Below are 25,655 nucleotides of genomic sequence, written 5' to 3'. Positions count from 1 at the left end.
TTCATACTGAACTTGATCCATTTTTCCAATCTACTTACTTCGCGCAACAAATACAATATCACTTCTTCACAAACATTACCCGTCGCATTCGCTGTCGCATTCGCATCGCATCAAGCGGGGTCGATTGTCTCTCAAACGGCTTTCCACTTGTTTCTTGACTTTTTTTACTCTCTGATCTCAGCTTTCTTCTGTATCAGCGCATGAGATCCCAGTCCGGCTTCTACTAACCGACCCTTATTTTCAGTAATTCAAAGTAAACCAACAAACCGCAGGGGCTCGCTTTTGCGCTGCGTGCCTTGCGACAACCACCCGACCTGCAGCGCCAATCCCGGCAAACGCCGTCCGCCATGCTGGAGGACTTGGACAAAGAATTCGACGACCATCCGTCACTGGATGCGTCGCTGGAAGATTTTGAGAATAATAGCAATGCGCATCGGTCCCCATTGTTCTTACCATCGCAACATTCGGGTTTTCGCTCTGAAGAATCAGATGGTGAGATGGATGAACCCGAACCAGCCGTTCGCTGGTCGCCACCAGGTTTTGAACCGGCTCCAGGCTTTCGCCAACATGATTACATCCAAGGAAGTGGCTGGTATCGTCATCAACCTTATTCGCGCAGAGGAGGGAATTTGGATGAACGCTTAGAGCTGCGACCAACCATGGGTCACAGTTTGTCGCCATCAATGTCGCGCGAACCCAGTCCCCAATATGAAGATGCGCTCGAAGTGCCGCGTAAAAACAAACCAAGTGATGATTCTGATGTCACTGCCGCGGCAAATGTGCCTTTACCGGCGGACGTGGGGACCCCGCAGACTGGACGATCTCCAAGTCCTTGTCCACCGAAGAAACCGGTGATGGCGGCGCAACCCCATACTGACGATGATAGACTGGGCCTTGGGGCGGAAAATCTGAGTAATTGTAGGCACTGCCTGAATCTCGGTTGTCGGATGCTTTTTTGATTGTTTTTTGTTATTTGTTGTTCTATAGATTATGGAAACACTAACTTGTTCTTGCTTATGGTCTTGAAGATATCCGTTTTGCAGTGCGAGCAGAAGTCCAGCATCGAGAACCGATTGCTGCGTTATGCAGCTATATGCGCAAACAATTCGATCGCATCACTAGCTCCAAATCAAATGCCACACTATCGGTTTTGGTGTTTTTCATCTCAATCGCATTTATGCGCGCCTTGTTCTTACCAGGGTTGCCGCAAGCGATTCCGGATCTGGTGAAACTTTCTGGCTTTGCGCGATCCTTCGAACCATTAATATATTATTCGGAGAATGGTGTTCAGCAGATTGGTACTCTGCAAGAAACAGGGGTAGCGGTTTGGGATCTGAGTGAGTCAGTGCGTGGAACAAACATGACTAGTGCGCCTATCATTGTACGGCAACTCGATGAGCTATCCGATTCACTAAAGTCACTGTCTCTTGAGTTGACCCGATTTTTCGCCAACGTTGATTCGGATATTGATTCCATCCTTATCGTCATGGACTGGGCCAAACGTGAACTTGAAACATTATCTGCCCAACCACCAAGTACCTTACCGACCATCGTCTTCGACAACGTTCACAACATGTTATCACGACTCGGCGCATTGGAACGTACCGGCGAAGTCTCAGATGGCAGTGTCTCAGCTACAACCACAACCACAGCATTCGGACATCTCGTCATGGCCATCCTCGGCCCGACATCTGCTCAGCGCACCCGCGCCACCATCACACGCACCTTCACCGAATTCCTCTCTGTGCTCGAAGAATCCATCAATAGCGAGCTCACACACTCCACCGCCCTCTTCGCCCTTTTCGAGTCTATCGACCGCCAATTCCTGAACCTCCAACGAACTGTCGTACGGGAATCCGATGCCCAAGAGCGTGCAGAGGGTGAAATGCTCAGTTCCCTCTGGACCCGCGTTCTGGGCCCCGACGCCGTCGCCGTTCGTAAATATGAAAAGAACAAGCGACTCCTCGCTAATGTTCGAAGCCGCACGGTCGCAAACAAACATCTCCTAGTCGATCATCGTGGCCGCCTGTTAACCCTCAAGGTTAACCTTGAAACCTTGCGCCGGAAGTTAGTCAGCCCACTTGTACGTCGCAATGATTCTGTCAGCTTCATGAGTGTAGATGGCAGTTCTGCAGCGGGGAACTCTGGTGCTGCAGGCCGTATGCATGGACCCGTTGAGTCTGTAATCGACGGGCAAATCCGGGGTTTGGAGGGCACATACGATTACCTGCGGTCTGTTCGCGAACGACAAAAAGCAAAACTGATGGAGATGGTATATGGGTCTGGCCGAAAGCCACCACAGTCCATACTTGGAGGGATAGATGGAGACGAACTTGGTATTGAAGGTGCATAGCCGGAAACTACCTGTTCTTCTTCAAACTTCTCATTTGCTATACTCCCATCTTGGTCCCCCGCCCTCTGACACACTCCTACCTTCACATATACGTCTCCTCCTCGACACTCTCATTCCTAACCTTGACTTGTTCTAAGCATGGAATCCGGTATCATTGTCATCATTCTCACTCGGGCTTCATATATTTTGGCGTTTATTGGCTCCCCTTGGGCTTGGTTATGGTTAAGGAGTCATCATAATGGCTGAGACTATAGTTCAACTATGGTCCTGCAACGAATATGGCTGGCAAAGGCGTTCCCCGGTCTTGAGCTCTGCTGATTTGCCTCTTTTGGTGCAATATCTCAGGCGAATCGGAGACAGGTGAGGGCGCATACAAGACGAGGGATAGATATACGGATGGTGGCACATATTTGTTCCAATTTTTTCTTTGAACTGTCTGTTTTGTCTTCTTTTTTTCCTTTTTTCTTTATTCGTCTTTTCTTTTCTTTCTCTTTGGTTTCATTTTTTGTCTTTTGATAGGACTTTGTTAGCATCAGGAATGCATTTAACCCGTACTTAGGATCCTTGTCAGAATATTGTTCCATAATGATAGAATTGACGTGATTTTGACTATGTTACTATCTTCTAGACCTCGGACTTATCCGAGTCAAACATAGAATGAGAGATCGATTGATACAAATCTTCCGCTCTCCCTTGCTTTACATCAAACAACCTTTCGCACGTGCAGAATATTCAAACTACATCTAGGTGGAATGCGAACCAGATCGCCGCCGTCATTTGAGAAAGAATTGACCAACGGCTAGTTCAAATCTCGTCTGGGTTCAAATGTTGACTCTTAGAATCAAGTAGAAGAGGGGGCAGAGGGGCAAAAATTCTGGACAGGACTGAGCTGTAGACAAGGTCACACACGATTGGGATCTAATAATGGAATTCACCGCCATCAAGTTCATGTAACTTGAACTCTTGCCACTAGATTTGAACAAGCATCCAATCTATGTCAGATTTGGGAATCCCTGTGCTACTATGCACACTCAAACCTGAACACATCACCTAGTACTAGTAGTAGCGGTTACTATATCGGAGTACTTGACGTGCACTATCGTTTATTCTGTCAGGGACATGCACAACATGCTTCCAGATGTCCCTAAATGAAAAATGGTTAGTCTATCTGCAGGCAATCTTACGTGGCTTGAGCTAGTATTAAATAGCTAGAATTTCAATGTGGGCTCTGCATATCCATGCACGCTGAATAATAATGCAGGATAAGCACAGTCCTGGTAATAGGAAGTATATCATAATGTTTATGAATGCTTGGTATGATATTTATCGGTCATTTTATCTCCTTCGGGTATCTAAAGCCGTTTTCCTATACAAAGTACTCCTTGATGTGTTTCTGACTTCTTATATGTCCGAACAAGGCACAGGGTTTTTGTAAACCTCCATATCCTTGCTTTTTCGTATCAACAATATAGTCAGCACCTGGAATCTACTGAAACTGAGCTTAAAAGAATAGAAATTTTACCCGACTTATTCGTAGTACATCAATCAACTACCGACTGCATGCAATCTTACCTGTCAAAATAAGTCCGAGTTGTAAACCCGACTCGATGTGAGTACATGATTGTATTTCTCCCCTTTGCATCCTTGATCTCTGCCACAATTTTCCGCAACAAAACTAGTCAGATTCAAGGAATATTTGCACGCGTGGCCATTTCCAAGGGAACTCAATTCGATATGTCCCTCAAGGGCTTCAGAAATAAAGGTCCCAGTAGGAGCTTGAAAATCCGGGGATAGGAGACCAAGGTCCACTGGGAGCTGGGGAAGACTATCTCACATTTCTGATTCCAGGTCATATATTCAATAGCTCCGATACGCAGGAATGACAGCATCATGGGATCCTGCAGGTCTTCGTAAGCTAATGTGCTATGGCTTCCTGGCTTGCAGAATTGGGAAATAGAGCTTGGAGCTGACGACGCCTGAGACATTTTTATCGACGTCTATGGACAAGGGTATCTCATTGAGATGTTCGAGGTTGTGGCGAAGAAGTATAAAAGGAGCGTCGAACCCAGGGAAAGATGAGTATCCAGCAGCATCGAGATCTTCTTTCGAACATCACTTCAAGTATTCTCTAAGCATCAGCTTCGAACTCTTTCTTCTTCAATATGAAGCTTTCTGTTATCCTCTCAACCTTGATGGTTGCCGGTCTTGTTGGCGCCGCTCCCATCGCTGAGCCCGGTATGTTTCTATCCTTCGTCGTTATATGAAGCCATTGAGTTCTCCAAACTAACGTTTCACAGCCACCAATGGAATTGAAAAGCCTGGTCCTCAGCCTCATCATCCAGGTGGAAACCCCCATGGCGGACATCCCAAGCGCGAGGTAGCCACCATGGATGAAACCGAGCACAAGAACCCACCACCACCCCACGGTGGCCACGGCGGCCACCCAAAGCGCGAAGAGGATGGTCATCCACCTCCTCACAGTGGTCACAAAGATCACCCTAAGCGTGAGGTATCGACCTCCGAGGATTCTGAGCACGACCACCCTCCTTCCCCTCCCCCTCACCACGGCGGACACCCGCATGATGGTCATAAGCGAGAGGAGTCTTCTGAGGACTCTGAAGATGGACACCCGCCTCACCAGCCTCCTCATCAGGGTGGAAAGCCTCATGGTGGACACAAGCGTGAGGAAGCCGACTCTGAGGGTCGCCATCCTCCTCCTCCCCCTCCTCCTCCTCACCACGGCGGCGGCGGAAAGCCTCACGATGGACACAAGCGTGAAGAATATTCTGAGAACTCTGAGGATGGACACCCTCCTCCTCACGGCGGAAAGCCCCACGGCGGACACAAGCGTGAGGAGACCACTGAGACTGAGATCTCGCACCCTCCTCCCTACGGTGGAAAGCCTAACAAGGGCCCTGGTAGACACCCTAAGGCTTGAATGGTTTCATGATAGCCTATTTTTGAGTTTGATTCAAATGTTCATGGACAAGACTCATTCGGGTTGGAAATGGAGTCAAGGCGCACCAAGTTGCCCAGGTGAGACTGGAAGGAAACGGTTTGGTAAAGGGTCATTGAGATTGAAGAAACTGTTGGTTCTGGATTTGAAGTAATGGATGATGCTGGGAATTTGAAATGGATTTCACACGTGTGCAGATGGCATTCATTTAGTATCGTGACCTCAGGATAGTTTGATTTTCAAGAAATGAATATGTATGATGTTCAAGTTTGTTTTAGCTGCATGCTCTCCAGGCTTTCCTTCGAATATATATATTTCCAAGGTTTAAGTGATAGAGATAAGACAAAAGAGAAACCTTGGAGCCTAGCATCACATCCATATAGTAGGTGTCACAAAAAATTTAGTATCTGCATCTGAGTCAATTGATTGATTCAAATGTTGACCTGCCCAGGTGAGCATCCAGGTCTCGCCTAAATGGAAATTGAAAAGACCCGAAGCCATTCCAGACCTCAACAGGAGTAATTTATCCAGATGTCATGCTTTCCAATCGCATTAAAAATGAAGCAAAAAAAGAAAAAGAAAAAAAGAAGTGACAAGAGTGGGATTTGAACCCACGCCTACAAACGTAGATCAGGAAACGGGATTACCGTAAGAGTCAAGGTGGACCTTAACCTGACGCCTTAGACCAACTCGGCCATCTTGCCAATTGATAGAAAGAGTGGCAATTTTTAGTTATATTACCCACTTCTCAAATTAATAGGATCAAAATGAGTAGTATGTATGACTTCCCATAAACAACAGTAATTCAACTCTAAATTTACGATATTTGACCTCCGAGTCGATAATATTCTGGAATTTTCAAATGGTGTTTATGAGTCAGCAAGCAAAAAACATCTATCAATCCAAAAACATGAAAATGGTACCTAGCCCTCGACTTCCGCGATTCATAGAAACATGTCTTCAAATATGAATGTTGCTCAAGGTGCCGAGCCGAAAAGTAGAGAATACATAGTAGTGGCAAACTTGAACTACTCTTCACAAACATCATCAGCCTGAGGAACCTTCAACCAGATCAGAAAACCAAAACCAAGGAAATATAATGCCCCCGCCAGAATAAATGGCAGTCCAAGCCATGACCTCCCTAGTTCAAGACCCCAACGAAACATATAAGCCAAAAATGGACCGGAAATCATCATCCCCAGTGATGTGAGAGCTGCAGCAGATGAATACAGTGTCCCTATATGCTCTGATGGAACCAGCGATGTCATAAAACTGCGGCCAAACACTGCGAAGGCAGCGCCTAACGAGAGAAGAACAACGCCCATGATCAACATCGCCCAGGAGATGGCCTCTGACATGATTATGAAGCCAAGAGCAGAAATAAGACAAAGGATTTGTGCTAATCGCAGATCCCTCAAATTGCCCTCAAGATGGAAATAGCGTGTGATTAAGAAGGACACTGCTGGCATGAGGACTATGAAGTTTGCCAATGTGATGGAGCCGCGCACTGAAATAAGGAGACTAGCCTTGAAGTTCGTCAGCACTGTATCAATCCATGGGGGAAAAGTTGTTGTGCACGATCAGACTTACCTTGGCAATAGTCATATGGAACCTTTTTGACGTAAACTGTAGAAGAAGACTTGTTGACTGCTTGGTGATGGATGTGATGAACACTACAAAGAGACAGGCACTAATATCTGGATTGCCCATGATAAACCGAGTCGACCTTTGAAGATCCCGTAACTTGCCTATGATAAATCGCCTTATCGAGTAGTACTTTGAAGTCGATTGTGAGTCTTGTGATTGCGTCTCTTCATTGGCGAGTCTGGTCTCCGTGGAAGTCTCAGGTTTCGCTTTGCTTAATGTTTCTGGCATGAAATATGCACTGAATGCTCCGAGTGTGGCAATTCCAAGTCCAAGCATATATGGAATCCATGGATCACGAGTCATGAGGTACGCGCTGACCGGAGTTGCTAGGGCTTCAGCCAAAAGAGTAGCACTGGTAATGCGGAACAAGGCAGTTGCTCTAAGAATAAATGAGTAAATAATCACGTTGAATCGCTAAACAGTCAAACTCCCTACACCTCTCCCTTTGGCAACTGATCTACAACGATGACTAGAGCCATGGATGACATGGCGAGGTCCCCGCCCCCAATTACTCTCAGCAAACCCGATAGCCAGACCAATCGCAGTGGGAGGGCGGTGGAATAAAAACCTTGCATTATTTGCGTTAGCTGATATGCACTCCACAATAACACGATGCAATATTTGAAGAATCAATGCATCACTTACATACAATACGGACCCAGGTTTCCCCAAGAAGAACCCCCCAGGATCCCCAGAAGAAGAACCGGTTTACGCCCCCAGCGGTCCGCTAAGACACCATATGGAACGGAAAGAAGAATTCCTGTTAATTATTACCAACAGCCTGCGGTGGTAAATGATCTATGCTGGTATGCATTTAATTATCATACCTGCTAAGACATCCGACGTATCTTTCCATCCATTCACCAGGGCCAGTTCACTCTGCACAGGCTTAGACTTACAAATATCCTCTGTTGAAGTTTTATCTGCGTGCTCTCCTAAAGCAGCCATGTAGTTCTGACAGATGATATTCTCGAAGACCTCTGTTTGGGGTGCAGCAGTTAGATAGAAGCCAAAATCCATGGCGAGGACAAGTGTGCATGCTGCAATCATCACGGTCAGCTTCTGTGATTTCGATGTAGGTTCCATCTGGTCCGACTCTGGGCTGGTGCCAGTGCCCAATAAAAGTTGATATTCATCGTGAGCATTCATTGTGTCAGGTATGTCTGCCATTGGGCCTCTTAAAATTATATTTATATATATATCCGAGTCCAAAGCTGTGCAGGATTGAAAATTGCCAATCATAGACAAGATTATAAGGAAATTATGGAGAGAAGAGATGAAAATAGAGAAGATGATGGCACCTGGGGGAACACTGGCACTCGTCGAAGGTAGCCCCCTTGGGTCTGAACGTTGAAGTGACTACTCGGCGCTAACATTTTAAGGTCGCACGCAATGTGGCGTCTTGGTCCGTATGACTCCCGGGGCCGTACATTCCTGTTCCTATAGTCAAGGGTGCGATAAGGCGATGCATACTAATAATACGGGGCCTAGTACTATGTACCCAAACTTGTCTGTTCTCGGAACTGCCTAGCTAGGCTTAGTGCAATTTAAATTGATTCGAATTTCAGAACAAAAATTATTAACTGGAAGAATTGGAAGAGTAGGTGAAAATACTCCATGAAGACTCCGAGTCTTTCCCAGGTTCAGCAGATCTAAATGTTCCAGGGCTTATTTTCTTTATAGGAGTCCACGGATTTGAGAAAAAACCCTAGACTGATACGGTGTGTACACGGCCTCAGTGGACATTCTTTACGGTATGGTATGTATGATTGATGTACATTACATTACAGAAAGCATTTTAACCCCAAAATACCCCACCTGGGCAGGTGTCATTTCTTCAGGGCTGGATTCATATCGGTATTGAAGAGATTTATGTGTTGCCCAGGGGGATTTGCGAACCTTGATGATACACAAGTTCTCATACCCAGCTGCTTATAGTGCTAGCCCTGGAGCCTATATGGCCTTTAGAATGGCCTGTGGTGTGTAAATGTGTGTAAATGGATGTATATTAGTGCCTATAAGATGTTGTTAGAGCTTTAAGGATATCAGTTCAAGTTCAATAAGTAGTATTAAGTCAAATCTCGAGATTAAAATTGCTCATATCTGAGAAAGAATGGTGCAATCAAGGTTCGTCAAATTTGTTTCTCCAGTACTAAATCTCATAAACTTAGAGGTAAAAAGAAAAAGAAAAAACAATGCAAATTGCAGTTGCTTGACCGCTATGCACCTGGACATATTAGATTTTAGGTTTTCCCTGAGCGTGGTCTTTTAATGTGACCCCATGAATGAAGTATAGAACCCTGCAAACTCCGAGTCCCGCGCAAGTAATGCAGACGGACTATCACATTCAACAAGCTCCCCGCTCCGCATTAAAGCCACTCGATCGAAACGAGCCACATAACGGAGTCGATGCATAACCATGATAACGGTCTGGTTAGTAAATTCCGTCTCTATAACTTGCTGCATGAGTGATTCCGTTTCACGGTCGACGCTGCCATCAATTAGCCACTGTCAAGGACCCAGTATATGGAATAACATACTTGCTTGTCGCTTCGTCAAGAAGTAAAACTGAGCTTTGTGAAAGTAATGCTCTAGCCAGTGACAGCAGTTGTTTTTCTCCCATAGACCATCTTGAAGCATCGAGGTCTCCGTCAAGGCCACCATTCATCTCAATCTGCTCCCACATACCCACTCGTTTGGCTGCGCGGCATATGTCATCATCGGAAATAGCCGCACGAGGGTCTAAATTGAATCGAATAGTACCGGATACAAAGTATGGGTCCTGGGGGATGACATTGAGTTGTGAGCGGATATTGGATGGCTTGATGGATGCGAGATCTCGCCCGTCCATAAATACATGCCCACTCTTGATATTCGTCATACGAAGGAGGGTCATAATGAGAGAGCTTTTACCACTGCCCGACGGACCACAAAGTGCGATCTTCTCTCCAGGCTTGATGTCTAGAGTCAAATTCCTGATGATAGATTGACCACCGACACTGCTATAAGAATTAGTTATCTCTGAAGTCATAATCGGAGTTGGATATCCTACCCATAAGCCACTGTTAAATTGTCAAAAGCGATGGAACTATTACCTGGAGAGTCGGCTGTGGGTGATTGTTCGAGGGCTTGATCCTCCGAGGGTGTGTCTCTCTTAAAACTGTGCACTCGAGAAACCGCACCAATAGATGTTTCCATCTGTGTCCATGACTGAATTGCTTGCACTAGAATCTGATTGAGACTCAATACAAGATTGAGTGCCACACCCATAGTACCAGCACTGAATTGACCTCTTAGAGACGAGGCAACCGTTATGAGAATAACTGCCATTGCTGCTATGACTAAGTCCAGAACCAGACTAAGCCATTGTTGTAGACAAGCTAGCATATAAAACGGTCTCTGGGAGTGGTTGATTCTCTTATTGCATTCAGCTTGGAAGCTATCACGCCATCCAAAGGCTCCTATTGACGTGCTTCCATCAATGGTCTCCGCGAAATGTGCGTAAAGAGGTGCTTTGGCTTCGATGTCTAGTAATCGGACTTGTCGTGAAGTCCGGAGGTAGATACGTTGAATGATCACGAAGCTGGTCACTAGGAAAGGAAAAGTGGCAGCCATATACTTTCCTATTGCGCATAGAAGAAGCATGTTCGTTATGACAAGTGCGACATCTATCATTGTCAGTAAGCTAAATTAAGACTACCGTCGAGTCAAGCCTACTCACTTGCTACTGTATTGACAACCCAGAGAGGAAGCTTCATATCAATGAGGTCCATATCTTGGCTGAACCGATTGGTCATGATACCGACATCAGTAGTCTGGAAGAAACTCCATGGGGCACTTAGCGTGGCTTTCAGTAAGTCAGTGTGGAATGCTAGAGCTGTGTCATTGATGATATTGATGAAAAATAAACTGGAGACAAGTCAGTAGTTGGCAAACCAATCATTTAATTTTTCTTTGAGTTCAGGACTTACACGCATCCGACGAAGAAAAAGAAGATTCCGACCACTGTGAAGGTAGTATAGAAGCCAAGGTACCAGCCAATCCTGCTGTTGGGGTCTTTATCATTCGAGTCGGACCACCACTGGATCCACAGAGCTGTTCGGATTGTAAAGTCAGTTGAATCAATTGGACCGATACTAGAGCTTAGACTTACTCGTGAAAGTATTCAAAAAGGCATAAAAAATGAAAGACGCGACAAATATTGCCGTGATCCAGGGGCCTGCGCCCTTGATGTAGTATTTATACACATCCCAAGTGCCATCGCGTCGAGAATAGTCGATGTCACTTTCAAGTTCTCTTTGACTGCCATCAATTAGAGCATTCTCAGGTGCATCAGACCAGGTCTTATCTGCAGGACTTGATTGAGGACTAGAATTAATCTCCGCCTCTTGTAAAAAGATGGAATCTTTTAATATGGCGCGAGGGTTCCTGTTTGGAAGGTCTTGATATGAACCTTTATAAGAGACCGCACCATGATCGAGAACGATAACATCATCAGCATATGGCAGTAGAGATTCTGTAATATGTGATTCTTAGTCTTCAATCGACCCAGGGTATTAATACAATATGCGTACCAGTGTGAGTGACCAGGATTACGTTCTTGGTAGCAGTGCGAAAGTATCCATGCTCGGAAAACAACTTTGAAGATATCTCACTAATGCACTTAGAATCTAGACCGTTGAATATATCGTCAAGAATTATGACGGGTAGCCTGGAGTAAATTGCCCGTGCAAGCGCCTGTACTCTCTGATTAATTCATCGACACGCGATCTCATCCAGGGCATGTATGACTCACCACTCTTTGCTTTTGGCCACCACTAAGGGAGGCACCACTGCTCCCTGCAACATGCATGTCTTCAGCAGGCATAGACTGGAAATCACCATTCAGACCACAACTAGAAATCACGAAGTCATACCACTTCGCATCGAAGTTTGTGCCTCCGGTGATATTGTGCCGGATAGTATTGTCCAGAATCCATGGAATCTGAGGGCAGTACGCAACATTGCCGAAATTTGTAGTCACAGACCCTTTGCAAACAGTCATTTCGCCTAAGAGACATTTGATAAGGGCTGATTTTCCGGAGCCGACAGGGCCGGTAATCATTGTGATTCCCTTGCCAATCTCCAAATTCAGGTTTTGCAATACGGGTTCTGAATCGGATTGCCACGAGATATCGGCATTTTTTATTGATACCACATGAGGGGAGGTCGGCCTGTTTAGAAGTTCAAGTTCTGTCTGCGTCTGTTCTGCGTCTGTCAATCCAAAAAGCTGTTCGTCACTCGAGGAATTCGCAGGTTTTTCCAAATATGACTCAATTCTTTCAAAACAACCAAAGCACTGGATGAATGATGGGACAGCTTGCACAAAGCTCAATAGCGGTGATGTCATCAACGAAATCAATGAAAGTGAAGTGAAGGCCTGAGATGTGGCAAGGGACTGATCTTTCCGGACCACAGAGATGATTGCATAAACTGCAAATGTGGTGTACGGAGCTAGATCCGCAGGAAAATTTGCTATTCACAGTCAGTTGTCTTCTGTTAAAAGAGCCTGCGTACCTTACATAACACAACTGTCCAGATAAATAACTTGCGGAATTGAGCAGATGTTTTAAGTTCTGCCACTCGCAACTTGGTGATAAGTCCGAAGAACACATCGTTTAGACCCAGGATTTTGACCGATTTCATATCCTTAAGCATAGAGGAAGTGACACCTATTCTTTTTTGGACTTTCTCGGCCCAAGCCTTCTGTGCTGGTGCAGTTTTTGCAGATATCGGCCCCGATCCAAAGACGCATGCTAAACGGCATCAGCATCCCCAGCTAGGGACTTGCTAGAAGGTCTGGCTCACCTAGAGAGATTATTGCAGGGACTATGCAGGACAACCCGATCTGTCGTTGTAAAAGATAGATTGCTATGGCGACCTCTAGGATCGAGGCCCAGAGTTCGTGCAAGTACCTGAAGCTGCCAACAATTCGCTCCACGTCTGTACCCATTAATGTGAGCGCGGCGTTGTCTTTTACATCATCGCTCTCTAAGAGTGTGGTTTGTCGGTACAAGCTTGAGATGAGGCCTGCTCGTATCATTGTACTCAGCCGATATGTTTGGCGCCAGTATACAGACGTCGATATCTAGAAGTATGGTCAGCAGCCTCTCAGAAAGACTTCATTGATAAGCGCATACCGCCATCCCCATGTATACAATCAAGAAGGCTCCTATCAATGCCTGTCCGTATTCCTTGGGCATAGACTCTGCGTCCCGCGAGAAATAATCCACGGTAGATGTAATTAAAAATGGTTGGCAGAAGGTGAATCCACAGAGCATTAGACGAGGGATAACTCCAGAGAGAGCGGGCCAAAGATATGCGCGGAAGACAGCTTTCATTAACTGGTGTGTTCCTTTTGACTTTTCCCAGGATCTTTGCAGTTTTACACGTGCCACATCGCCCTGTAAGCTCTCGTCAACCTCCGGCATATCTGAGACGGAGAGAATCGTTGACCAGCCCATTTTGATGAAAGGTACAACCCATACAAAGAAGCTTCGCCACCAAAAACCACTGACTTGTTCCACGTTTACATGTTTGTACGAAGATCGCAGGACTTTGGTCTTTTGAGTCGACTCAAGGAACGCAACCAGGATGACAATGGCGTATATGACTGTCCACAAGATTCTGCAGGGACTTGACGTATGAATCAGCCACAACGACCGTAGCCGGGCGGCCCATAGAGGCACCAGCAGAGAGAAATAGACAACTAGGAGGTCAGATGGCCGTGTTGAGCGTTGATCTTCGAGGAATGAAAGGGTCACTGCGCCAGCGGTGACAAGGATATTCAGAATATCAGATGGCAGTGACAATGAGGTACGCAACACTGGTATTCTGAACCGGAATGCTGCATAAATCACTTGTAGAACAAATAATGTTATAAGAAACGCCTTTTGACACAATCTTTGGTTAGAACTTGCACTGTGACTCCAAAGCTCATATGACCCAAGTAAAGGTATCATACCTACCATTTTATAAGCCGCCAATTTGTAGGACAGCACTTTCACCGACTTTCTTCGCATGCTATATAGTCGTAGTAGTAGGAAAACAATGCACAAAGCCGCTGGTACCATTGATAGTACGGCATCTTCGAACAGAAGGGTGAAATCGAACCCTCGACAGTGAACATCAACACGAGGGCCAAAATTATTGTCACTACCAGCGCCACAGGTTTCGAGCATAGCGACTAAATTAGCAAGTCACAGGTAGCCTTAATGGTGAATTATTTTCTTCTTCCAAATTGCACCTTGACCACCCAGGCCGTTGTGAAAAAAAGGTATACCAGTAAAAGGTAAAAGATACCCCCTCGACTTGAAAGACACAAAGACTGCGAGCGGCACCAAAGAACAAAGAACAAAGAAAATGTAGGATGATAAGAGCCCACCAATAACATCAATGAATGAGAAGATACTGCTGTGCCCAATCAGACCAGTTGACCCTTATGAGATCATGGGATCATTTTAACGATGCTTCCACCAATAACCCTCTAGGGCTTGGAAGCTGGAACATTTAGTGTTGAAGCGACCTCACTAGTAGTAGTTAGCCTGCAAAAATACAGGGGTATTCAAGTTAAAAAGAACACGTAATTCTACGCCACCCCCTGCACCTCGACCATCTCCAGAGCTGCCAGCTGGTTCATGTTCCGTCAACTTTCATGGTTATTTTTCATCCTCACACTGGAAATCTGCAAAATAAATTCATTCAGAGGTCTTATTATGTGTATATTGAAGCACCAAGCTTGGAATAGGGAGTGAGTAAAATAAACTAACATTGTAGTAGGGTCTGGAGAGCTGTAAAATCTCTTTGGTACCAACTAATCCTTCCAAGGTCGTATAATGCACAGATATCGATATCTGGAAACTGGCATTAGGAGCCCTAGCCGCGGCGTAATGGGGAAACCGTTTTCCCCGTCGGAGTCCGTCCATGGATACATTGCATTTGGACATGCATCTTGCGGTGATTCTTGCCATAGAAGGGGCCTAGGTCACGGTGTCAGTTTAAGCTATGCATCCGTTCAAATGGTGCTGGGCGGCGGAGTAATTCAGATGTGGATGTGGTTATCAACTGAAGTATAGTACATGTCAACTCAGCTGCACTAAACCCTCAAAACCCTCCACCTAAAGTACCGTGACAGATCCCGGGATAGCCAGTAGGGGGGTTAGCGCAGCGATATGCAGTAGTCGGAAGTTTCCTTGGAACGTTAGAATGCTTCGAAGGACGGGTCCATGCTCAGCTGAGCGGCCCGGGGTAGATCTAGTCCCCAGGTGAGATTCGTCAGGGCGGTCTTGTACTTACAGTACCTAACCTTGGGACGTGACCTACTAGTAAAATACAGTATGTATATCCATGCCCAGGGGTTGACCTTGGACATCTGGATGGATGCCACCTGAGGTATGTATGTACAGTGGTGTTAAAAAGGTTGAATAATTTTTACTCCCTTTATTCTACCGCTATAATTTTCTATAGGGGAGGTTTATTATTTCAATTGAATAACCAGTTCACCACCTATAGCTTATATAATTGATGTTCATTTTAATACATTATCAAGTCTCACCATGTTGAAACGGATCAAATATTGGTATCACTGCGCATGTTATTGTTAATTCAGTTCTTTGTGCCAGGTCTATGTACTTCGGGCTTCTAACCTCATTCAGACATCTAGAATGTGGGAATAAGCCTCCAGGGCTTGGAAGGTGATAAAAATCACAACAACATTTTAACGCCACTGTAGGTACCTGGACCGAGCGCCCGGGCGCTAGAGGTTACTAGAATATCTAATAACATGCGCTGGTGCAAAAGACCTTGAAATGCCGACCTGGTTGAGATAATACACTATGTATCTGTTTAGGACTTGGATTATCTCACTAGGCACCTGCACCTGCCAGTGCATGGTATCTTTTAGAAATGGGGAATGTTAATTGTTTGATATTGCATGTGACTAGCCAACTTTAAACAATTAAATGATAAATTGATTATTCCATGAACTACCACTGCACATTGCACAGTACACACACCACTGACTATCCCGAGGTTATGAGTTTGGGCCGTCTGAGTCAAGTGCTGTTCAAAATGTTGTTTTTACCCTCTGAAACTTAGACTGAATCGCTTATCATACACATTCAGGGTAGTGGAACTTGAACTAGTAGAAACTAGGTGAGTGCATATATGGAGTACTAGTTTGCACTTCTGTATATGTTATCTAGTAATAGCACCTGGGCACTTGGGTAGTCGTCCTACTATGAATCAGACTCAGAGCTGTACATATGGAGTGATAGTATAAAAGTTTATTTTATCTCGGAGTCTATGTCCATTTACAGAAGTGAAGAGGACCGGGTTGGTGAACAATCCATTCAATAAGCGTCTATTATGCATGCATTTGTGTCGAAAAGAGGCAAGGTATATGGACTCGGACCCAAGCTAACGCTGAGTGATGGACCGGGCTAGATAGGTTGGCGCCGTTGGATGGATACATTTTTCCAACCTTGGAAGCCCTAGAGTTCCAAGGTTGTTGTTGTTGTATCAATCGATTGACTTTCTAAGGTTCAACTTAAAGTTCAACCTTGAAAGTTGGTGAACGACCTCGGGGATCGGCGTGAAAGGGATAGGCAAAAACCTTGGAAACTATCCATATACATTATGTTCAGACTCCTCCGTATAGACGGAGAATATCTACCTCATATGTATCAAAGGATTGCGGGGGCTACACCACATTCCGGAAACGAACCAATTATGCTCTTCGTGGCTTCAAGTTGTTCGAGCAGGATCCGGACTGAGCACTATCCAGAGTCCTCAAAAACTCAGGGTGGTTTGGATTTGATTAAATTCCAAGTTTACTGACAGATATCCCAGGGGAATTGAAAGGTGTATTGACTTCCGAGTCATTACACCGTGACGTCAACTGGTGGTTCAAAACATTGAACATCATGATACAGCGCATACTAGTACTCAACCTTCTATGTTGGAAGTGCTATGAATACTATACATACATACTGGTATATATACCTATAATAATGTACTATAAACGAAAACTTCCAAGGTTGAAGCACATGAGGACATCTGGAGGGTCAACTACCACTGACACTGGCAGTACCTAGTCACAGCCACTGGCATGTTGATATCCATACTAAATACTGCATGTGCTCTACCAGCTAAATAGGGATACACTACTACTAGTACTATACACATGTGCACATACTAGAGAGCCCTGGAAATACCTAGTAGATATATACTAGTATTTAAGGGACAAATACCGGTGGACTATTGAAACGCCTAGGCATGATGTCCTGAAGACGTTCTTGTACTAAGACTCATTAGGTAGTAGTAAGTACCCACTCCATAGTCCTTATATGATATCTAGGGCCTGAGCCGTGGACTAAGTGTATCATAGGTAACTTATACATAGTCCTTGATAACTAAATACTAATCAAATTCCTAAGCACGTCTTCAGGTTTCAAGTTCTCGCCATCGATCTTCAATTCCCGAGATAGGGTAATATAGGGACTCGGACCAGTGCTAACTACACCACACAGAGTACAGCAGAATCCTTCACGGAATTGCCAAGTTATCCCACATCCACTCCTGTATTTTTGAGAAATTGCGACATTTATGCATGGATTCAAAGTCTGCACGCTTCCCAATGATCGAATCATTGTCGACGGTAGACAGGAAAGGAGTCACATCACTCGCACACATCAAGTGCACACGAAGCATCTCTATACAGTGATCTAGCATATCGAGAGTATTTAATTAGCAAAGCCCAATCTCAGAGCCCAACTTAATTCTGTTGTTGGAAGGTACACCAAGTCTGACTCTAGGAAAACTTACCAACATGCATATGCATCAGATTTTCGGGGCCATCAAACTCGGGGGGAGCTTCCTCATACCATTCGCGGTATGACCATTTGCGTAACATGCCCTACTCACATCAGAGAATTAGTTATCTGAATACCAATCGTGGATTTTTCCAGCTTGCATACCAAGCAGTGCAGTTGGTGAACCACTTCCAAAAGGGCTGCAGCGCCCCCGCCTGCCTCTTCTGGTGTGCGCACCCAATCAATTTCGGTGGATTTATTCAACAGATAGAGCTTTTCCATAGGAACATTGATTGCAGGACCTATGTTTTCTGTCAATTTTCTGATGATCTCATCTCTACTGCATGAAGCCATACCATGCGTTAGCTTTTTCCAGGCAGCTTCTCGCTCTGGGGTAGGTGGGCCTCGGTATTCGGATGGCTGGCTAAAGTTATTCTTGAATGTGTATGTTTCGTACTCAACAGCCTCAAGTGCGGGTGCTATTTGTTAAATTAGTCAGTCCCAATATAGGCCAATGACCGAGTTTGTGGGAGGGGAAGAGATGCTCACAGTATGGAGAAAGAATACGGTCACATTGTGCATCTGTCAAGGTAGGCTTTCTGAGAACAGAAAAAACAATGAGAGCAATGGAAATGCAAAACAAAAGTGCATTTGCCAGCAAGAGCAAAAAGAATGTCTTCTTGGACTTTTTCTTCTTCTGCAGTTTTTGCATGCCCAAGAACGGCACTTCTTGTTCATTGAAGTCTTTCAGTGGAAGACTATCATATGACGCGTTGCTGACAGAGTCAGCGTCGTGGGGCTTGGAATTTTCTATGGATGCTTTAGTCTAGATAAAATTTTAGTCTTCTTTGGTTTGATGGAAAAAGGCAGGATGTGAATAGAGTAGGGTGTACCATTTCACTCATGTTTGAGTTACGGAAAAGATATTTGAGAAACATGGATAGGGAAAAGAGCTATCAATAGAGAATTAAGACCATTAATAATTATCGGGCGACATGCTTGACATGATATACCGGGGCATCTGTCTGATCCTATATTTTCCTGGAGAAAGTGAGGGGAAGCAGTTATCAATTTGGAGGCGTTTACATTTCTTCGTGACTCTTATTAGCTTGATTGGCACCGGGGGAATGGATGCAAGCCTTCAGTAATCTTTGGCATGAATGCAACATCAATAACATTCGAACGCCTTGATTTGACCATTGCCACTATCTTCATTCCTGCTCGCAAATCGACCTATCAACCAAAGAGGGGCTATATCTGCATATACATGTCCAAGGGTACTATACATTATCCCAAATCCCAATGTGATAGTAGGCCATCACATCCATTGCCTGTTTACATGAAAGATGACTATCAACCTTGGAAGCTCAGTAATTGAGCTATCTTCAAGTTATGAGAAGTGCCCATTTACAGCCCTGGAAGTAGATACACATGTATATGTGATTTTGGAACCAAACACTAAGAGTATGAGATAAGAACAAGAGCAATGATCATATAGGTATCCCTTCGCACTTGCTGCCATTCTAGTACACATGCATACATATGCACCTTTAAGTATAACTTCAAGTTATAAAGTTTGAGCCTTTTGATTGATCAATAGACCTACGTATCAATAGGTATCTATCTATCTTTGGCTATATCTATCTCAAGACTAGCACTGGCAGGAATGTATCACCCCGCTCTTGCTGGCAATCAGGATTCTGTATTATATTGATAGTTCCTAATTAAGCCAGGGATTGACTCCATTCGAGGCAGTTAAGCTTTCGTGCTTCAAGTTCTTGTTGGCAATAAACATCATGGCGCACGCAATCTAGACGTAAAAAGTAAGCTCCTCGAGCTTCAGCGGCAATGCAACGTAGTAGGTTGATCAATGTAATGCATCTTCGCTTTAATTTACCAGGAATGAGATGCCCAAAGCTGTGAAGTCGGAGAACGCCGTATCAGGATCAACGCATCATGATAGTGTATCTCCGCTTTGATTAACCAAAGATGAGATGCCCAAAACTGAGAAGTTGGAGAACGTCGTATCTGTAAATACGTGTCGCTGGATTAGACCTTGGAATTCATGTTGGAATGATAGAGAGCGAGCGGGGAAGAGCCTGTTTAGATGTAATAAATAGACCTAGATTTCCCATTAAAATTCATCTTTTTCTTCTCTAACCATCATTCAGAGATTTCATTCAATTTATCACATTCCACAACTCAAGCTCCACAAGTCTTTTCTTGTCTAAAGTCCATCCTTCATTCATCCAATATGAAGAACTTTGCCGCTCTCATTCTGGCCATTGCTGCCGCTACCGTCTCCGTTAGCGCCGCGCCTGTCCGTAAGTTTTTGGAAGAGCATTGAAAAAGACATCTAGAGATATATTAAGTTAACAATTGATATAACAGCGGACTCGGAAGAGCATGACCATGCACTGGCAGGGCGCTCTGCCGACTTCAATTTGGATCATGATGTCATTATCGAAATCCTGTCCGCCTATAGTGACAAGGAAATCGATGAGAAGAGCTCTTCCTCCAACTCAAAGTCCTACCGTATCAAGGTCCCTCACCGTGGCAGTCGCTATGACACTGAGAAGAGTGACAACTTTGCTGCGGATGGGATCATCGAGATCATCTTCGCGTACGCAGACGAAGACTCTGGCGAAGAAGACTGGAATGCTCCAAAGCATGGCAAGCACTGGTGGAAGAAGAACTAGGTAGGACATGTGTACAGTAGCCTGAGCTGACTTGTGCACATCCTGGCTACTAGTATCATCGCGTGGGTGCGTCGGTGTGGAACTGAGATTATTGGATGAGCTAGAGATGACATCATCTTCGAGATCCGAGGAACTAGATCTCGGAATGGGCTGTTTTTATTACGTCTCTTTGTGAATCCATTTGATAGGTAGTAGCAGCTTTACTGGTGAATGAAGCTTGTTGCTTTTATATGTGAACATCATGATCTCACTACTAGTGCTATCATAATCCGTTCATTTGCAGATATGTAGTAATAGTAATGCCTATACTGGCATCAAGGACTTGCACATTGATGTGAGTAGAAAGGTAGGAGTATGTACAGTCAAACCTTGGAAGATATTGCATATGTGCCCACGTGATTGATACGATGAGCCCTTGAGTACTTCTACTAATTTACCTCATATCCAACAAAGCTGGCTTAGGGACTCGGGCCCACTGATAGCTATTGAAGAGGACACCGCATGATATAAAATTGCTAACATCCAGTAGATTCATGAAATCAGTCGAGCCATTTGAGCAATTCCCCAATCCTCTCTAATAGGACACCCAACCTAGACAAGCAAATTCGTTAAAGTCATCAGTGAAACTTGAACTTGAGACTAGTACCAAGGCTCAGGTGTGATCGGGGTCCCTTGTCTATCAATTTCATCCTTTCGGGGCTTCCTAGCCCACACCCGACGTCTAAATCCCCCTGTCAGCCACAACCAGTATTCGAATCATACCCAGGGAGACTCACGCATATTCCCATCCATGAATTTTAGGATTCTTCAAATCTGCCCGAACATGTGCAAGATAAACCTGTACCTCCTCAGGAGTCCATGGCTCCGGTGCTCCAAACTTGGTAAGTAACCACATGGCGTATCCCTCCATACCAGTAGACCAGTGCTCGTGGTTCAGTCTGCCGATTTCCTTGAGGACCATATCCCTTGGCCAGGGTCCTACGGGGACTTTATAGACTTTTTCGTGTACATCGATGAATCCGGCTTTCTCGATAGAATCTCGCATCGTTTCTTGGACTCTTAGGGACCGACCCGCTCGGTTGGAGCATCCGAGGAAGGTTTCTCCCCATTTGGCGAGTAAACTGTCCTCTGGGAGGGAGTTATCATCTGATTCGACGCGGATGTCGAATTCGAATTGTTCGATCCAGCCGCCGTATTCCAGGTTTCTGGGAGTCAACAGCATTAGTATCGGGAGGAGTTCAATTTTTGGAGAGGAAGGGAGTATATTTGGAACCCACTCGTAGCATCTCTTATATAGTGTCGCCCAGCCTTCTTGGTCAAATGATCCTAGCATATGACGCAGGAAGATGAAGTCGAATGGCATACTCCAGGTCCATTCTCGTACTAGGTCATCTACCTCGAACTGACAATTTGGGGGTAGCCAGTTGATCGGAGGAGGAAACAGATCGACGCCACGCACAACAGCTATGAATTTTGAGTATTAGTGTCGGAGCAGTATGTCTGGGGAGGGTGGTCTCACTATTTGGGTACATATCTGCGGCATCACTAGACATCGTTAGTATTGTTGCTCAAACATTGGAAGACACGACGCGTGGAACTTACATTGCCCAACTGCCTTTACCGGTACCGACATCGAGAATATGCTATGGAATGAATGAGTATAGCACATATAGTTCTGGAGGTTAAAGAATCCTCACTTTGGGATTTTTACCGATGGGTGCTAGGTGTAATGGATTGGAGGCACTGTTTTCCATCAACAGATACACAATATGGCTGAAATTTGTGGATAAAGATTAGTTGATGTATCATCTTTTTATCATATGGTATGATAAACCTACCCAGTTTCATATGCATCGAATTGTTGTTCATCAGATGGGGTCCTTGTTATTGTGAGCTGTGATCAATACATGCCGATGAAGTGTATAGTATCTTACCAGTATTCCTCTGACTTGAATGATTGATATCTATTAATCTTGTCAGGACTCGGAGATTTGATATCATTCAAATTTATAAAAACTCATTTGAGTATATTCATACCTCCGACCGTTCTCTACACGACCTCTAGCAATTTCCGAAGCCAGTGAAGTTGTATCTCTGAGAACATTTGAATGTAAGCGGAACTTGAATTTACGATTGATAATATCACTCCACTCACGACTTCCAATCATCCTCCCCCCATGGTTTTTCCATGGTATGAAAAGTTGAATCCTATTAAATTATGATAAGAAACTTGAACTTGCTTATGTGGAAATATCTCACGTGAGCATAGCTCTTACCACAGCAATTTCGATTTCGTCCATGATTACGGTCGATTATGAGTGCGTGAACGTTTCAAGGTTAAGGGAAGGAATAAGGCCAGTGCGAATACGGATCTTTTTTTTATTATTCTCACGGACCCAAACCCTAGGTCGTACACAGACTAACACAGACTAACACAGTACGGAGTGCATAAGTGGGGATTGCCAGTGGTTTATGAACCGTGTCCGACTCAGTCGTGTCAATCTTGGAAGCGGAGATCATATCCGCCAAGTCTTGATTTGTGTAGCGAATCGATCAAATGTTAGGGGTCGACATGTCACAATAAACGTATTCCAAAGTTCAACTACCCTTCGTGTCTTCCCAGCACGTCCCTCTTGGAAAACAAGATCAAGAACCTTGGAAGAGACTTGGTGAAAAATGGGGTAGAATGGGTTATGAGTTGTGGACCCTTTTAACCCCTGACAAGTTTGACAACCCAAAATTTGATTTTGAACTGCGGGTTCCCTTTGGTCTCGTTGAACACTTTCCCGCTCTGACACCAGGGGGGAATATGCCGGAACTAATGCTAGGAGATACTAAATGACCAATTGTAGTCAATTATACATCATGTCAACTTGGGATAGCCCTGCAATCCATATCGGGGACAAATATCATGGTTTTTATTGGTTCTAGTCATTGAACTATCTTTCTATTCGGGCTTTATCACCCAATCCTAAGACTTGAAATGTCATTTTAATGTAACTAAACTACGGGCTTTTTATAACCAATTGGACTTGTAGGATAGTTTTACCATATATCTCACTGATTGGATTTCATTCCTTTTCTGCAGAAATCTGCGACTGTTACCTGGCTCACTTCCACTTCCAATATGGCGATTTCTAATATTAAGTGAGAGAAAAGACCTGGTGAGAGGAGTTACAAAATCAAACATTCGTACGTGTTTCACGTGATAACAAACAGCCTTGAATATGAGCTTCGAGTCTATCTCTCTGTCTCTTCTTCAACTTGACGCAACTCAGTACTGATCTTTTACTTCTCACAGCTTTCGAGCGCTGGAGGGGCTAGAGCTCCCATACTCCGACCAGGTGAACTGTCACCTATTACTGAACTATCTCTAAGGTTCGAACGACGTGTTTACAGCTTCAAATGCAGTGATAAGGTTAAGCCAGAGATGCCACCGAGCAAGCCAGCGACCTCTACGCGACACGCAGTTATGAGTCTCCGTTATTGGCAGATATTATGCACGACTCGGTCATCACTGCGTTGATAATACCTGGCTAACATCTTACCATCAACCAATCTGGTAACTGCTTGATCTACCCTCTTTCGTTACCAGGATATCCAAGTCGCATACCGACATGTGATTCACCTGGCGAGGGACCCAGCAGACTATACCGTCGCCTAGCTTCGCCGGTCTGTTCGATGAACTTCGTTCCCCTGTTCATAAAGTCCACTTCCAAAGAAGAGTAAACGCAGCGCTTGGGATACATTCATCAAGATCGGGGATGCCAAATTCCACCCGGATAAGCATCTACTTGGTATTCAACCGGAGCCAACTAGAGCTTTCGACCTTCCGTTCTTCTATGGATTGGAATCGAATCTCACTTTCTCATTCCTGACCAACGAGGTTTGAATAGTGAGGTGGTTGTATACAAGGACTACTACATAGCCTGTCTAAACGAACGAACATGTTGTGATCACCCAAACCAAGTCAAAAGGAAAGGTCTGCATCATTTACATCGTCATGGGTTGGCACGTACTCTGACGGATGCACCACCAGCTTACAACATTGACATTACACATCGTTGCCTTTTTCCTCAGAGTTGAACTGAATTCATTTCTCCCCTCCCTACGACAAAATTCCCGAACCCGGCTTCAAGCTCCGTCCTCACAATTCTTCCATCGGCACATACAACGCAGCTTCAAATACTCAATATAGATCATCTCGGTCACAGTCAGGTCTCTCGCAGCCTTCATCAAGTCATGCTAGATAGACGGAACGTACATGTTAGATTAACTTATTATAGTGTTTCGAGTGTCGCCATTTGGGCCACAAGCGAGATCGTTGTCCCCGCTGAACGCGATGGACATGCCAAGGTCAAATATCGATCCAAGTCACTCGGAATACAACGGAATCTCAAAACTAGCCCACGCCATCGTTCTTAAGGAAATACTCTATATGCATGGACTGAAAGAGTTCTGTATACAGCTTCAAGGTTTTCGATTTCCACGTGGGTGCGCACGACTACAATCACCATTCCACCACCTGGATAGTTATCAAATCCAGGAACACGCCAGAGCAAGTGTAATCCACCCTCTCCTACTTCGGCTCCATATTACTCCCCGGTGGGTCAGACAGACAATTTGCCCATATCTCGCTGGTCAAGCTTAAGACTGAGAATATATCACCAGAAGAGGCGATTGCGTAATTCTGAGATTGGGATTGTTAATATACTATCCTGGCCCCTACGACACTCAACCATTCTACAACCATGGGCCGATCCTTTCTTCGACATAAAAAAGCGATACTACCGCTCGGATAATCTGCTGTTCGAGCCCTTCGACCAAGATGAGCCCTCCACAACCAAGAAATAAGCCAATACGTGCGCTTATTGAGACTCCGTGAAGACTTGGGCTGTCAGGAGAGTTCTTCACCTCTTCAGGACTTCAATACCGTGGGTTGAGGCTCATGACAAATTACCTATCAGGGATCCATTGATTAGTAGAGGCTACTCAGTGTCCTACACCAAACCCTATCATTATCCAGATCCCCAAGCCCCCTGGATATCGCATCCGCTGGCTCCCTGGACCGAGTAAGTCGATTGACATGGGCCCAGCCGAGGCATTTGAAAGCCTTGACCTAGGCCAGGACCAAGCCACTCGGAATCCAT

General features: G+C 44.9%; 7 protein-coding genes across 7 annotated transcripts; 3 read left to right on the top strand and 4 right to left on the bottom strand.

Moving 5' to 3' along the window:
- Nucleotides 1–347: 347 nt before the first annotated feature.
- N7483_008433 (uncharacterized protein) lies at nucleotides 348–2,353 on the top strand (the record flags this gene model as incomplete). Its single annotated transcript, XM_057091860.1, has 2 exons — nucleotides 348–918; nucleotides 1,044–2,353. The coding sequence occupies 2 exons, from the start codon at nucleotides 348–350 to the stop codon at nucleotides 2,351–2,353; spliced, it is 1,881 nt and encodes a 626-aa protein (XP_056943034.1).
- Nucleotides 2,354–4,515: 2,162 nt separating this feature from the next.
- On the top strand, nucleotides 4,516–5,291 carry N7483_008432 (uncharacterized protein; the record flags this gene model as incomplete). The annotated part of the gene is made up of 2 exons (XM_057091859.1): nucleotides 4,516–4,588; nucleotides 4,651–5,291. 2 exons carry the CDS (start codon nucleotides 4,516–4,518, stop codon nucleotides 5,289–5,291), a joined length of 714 nt encoding a protein of 237 aa, XP_056943033.1.
- Nucleotides 5,292–6,337: 1,046 nt separating this feature from the next.
- On the bottom strand, nucleotides 6,338–8,105 carry N7483_008431 (MFS general substrate transporter; the record flags this gene model as incomplete). Its single annotated transcript, XM_057091858.1, has 4 exons — nucleotides 6,338–6,835; nucleotides 6,900–7,335; nucleotides 7,602–7,716; nucleotides 7,784–8,105. The coding sequence occupies 4 exons, from the start codon at nucleotides 8,103–8,105 to the stop codon at nucleotides 6,338–6,340; spliced, it is 1,371 nt and encodes a 456-aa protein (XP_056943032.1).
- Nucleotides 8,106–9,224: 1,119 nt separating this feature from the next.
- N7483_008430 (uncharacterized protein) lies at nucleotides 9,225–14,176 on the bottom strand (the record flags this gene model as incomplete). Its single annotated transcript, XM_057091857.1, has 12 exons — nucleotides 9,225–9,447; nucleotides 9,497–9,958; nucleotides 10,009–10,624; nucleotides 10,678–10,865; nucleotides 10,928–11,051; nucleotides 11,110–11,472; nucleotides 11,531–11,693; nucleotides 11,752–12,470; nucleotides 12,518–12,751; nucleotides 12,804–13,083; nucleotides 13,136–13,885; nucleotides 13,964–14,176. 12 exons carry the CDS (start codon nucleotides 14,174–14,176, stop codon nucleotides 9,225–9,227), a joined length of 4,335 nt encoding a protein of 1,444 aa, XP_056943031.1.
- Nucleotides 14,177–17,540: 3,364 nt separating this feature from the next.
- Nucleotides 17,541–18,518, bottom strand: N7483_008429 (oxidase ustYa family protein; the record flags this gene model as incomplete). The annotated part of the gene is made up of 4 exons (XM_057091856.1): nucleotides 17,541–17,719; nucleotides 17,820–17,910; nucleotides 17,972–18,285; nucleotides 18,356–18,518. The coding sequence occupies 4 exons, from the start codon at nucleotides 18,516–18,518 to the stop codon at nucleotides 17,541–17,543; spliced, it is 747 nt and encodes a 248-aa protein (XP_056943030.1).
- A 1,542-nt stretch (nucleotides 18,519–20,060) lies between these two features.
- Nucleotides 20,061–20,505, top strand: N7483_008428 (uncharacterized protein; the record flags this gene model as incomplete). The annotated part of the gene is made up of 2 exons (XM_057091855.1): nucleotides 20,061–20,130; nucleotides 20,198–20,505. The coding sequence occupies 2 exons, from the start codon at nucleotides 20,061–20,063 to the stop codon at nucleotides 20,503–20,505; spliced, it is 378 nt and encodes a 125-aa protein (XP_056943029.1).
- A 539-nt stretch (nucleotides 20,506–21,044) lies between these two features.
- N7483_008427 (class I SAM-dependent methyltransferase) lies at nucleotides 21,045–22,805 on the bottom strand (the record flags this gene model as incomplete). The annotated part of the gene is made up of 12 exons (XM_057091854.1): nucleotides 21,045–21,096; nucleotides 21,152–21,226; nucleotides 21,282–21,710; nucleotides 21,783–21,969; nucleotides 22,025–22,050; nucleotides 22,108–22,148; nucleotides 22,203–22,278; nucleotides 22,344–22,385; nucleotides 22,440–22,469; nucleotides 22,543–22,599; nucleotides 22,661–22,713; nucleotides 22,782–22,805. 12 exons carry the CDS (start codon nucleotides 22,803–22,805, stop codon nucleotides 21,045–21,047), a joined length of 1,092 nt encoding a protein of 363 aa, XP_056943028.1.
- Between the last annotated feature and the right edge of the window lie 2,850 nt (nucleotides 22,806–25,655).

This window comes from Penicillium malachiteum (genome assembly GCF_028827825.1).
Source record: "Penicillium malachiteum strain IBT 17515 chromosome Unknown utg000004l:1.0-4883003.0:1.0-4884900.0, whole genome shotgun sequence".
Lineage (NCBI taxonomy): Eukaryota > Fungi > Ascomycota > Eurotiomycetes > Eurotiales > Aspergillaceae > Penicillium > Penicillium malachiteum.
Note: the sequence above shows the minus strand (reverse complement) of the source record. Positions and strands in the feature narration are given on the sequence as shown.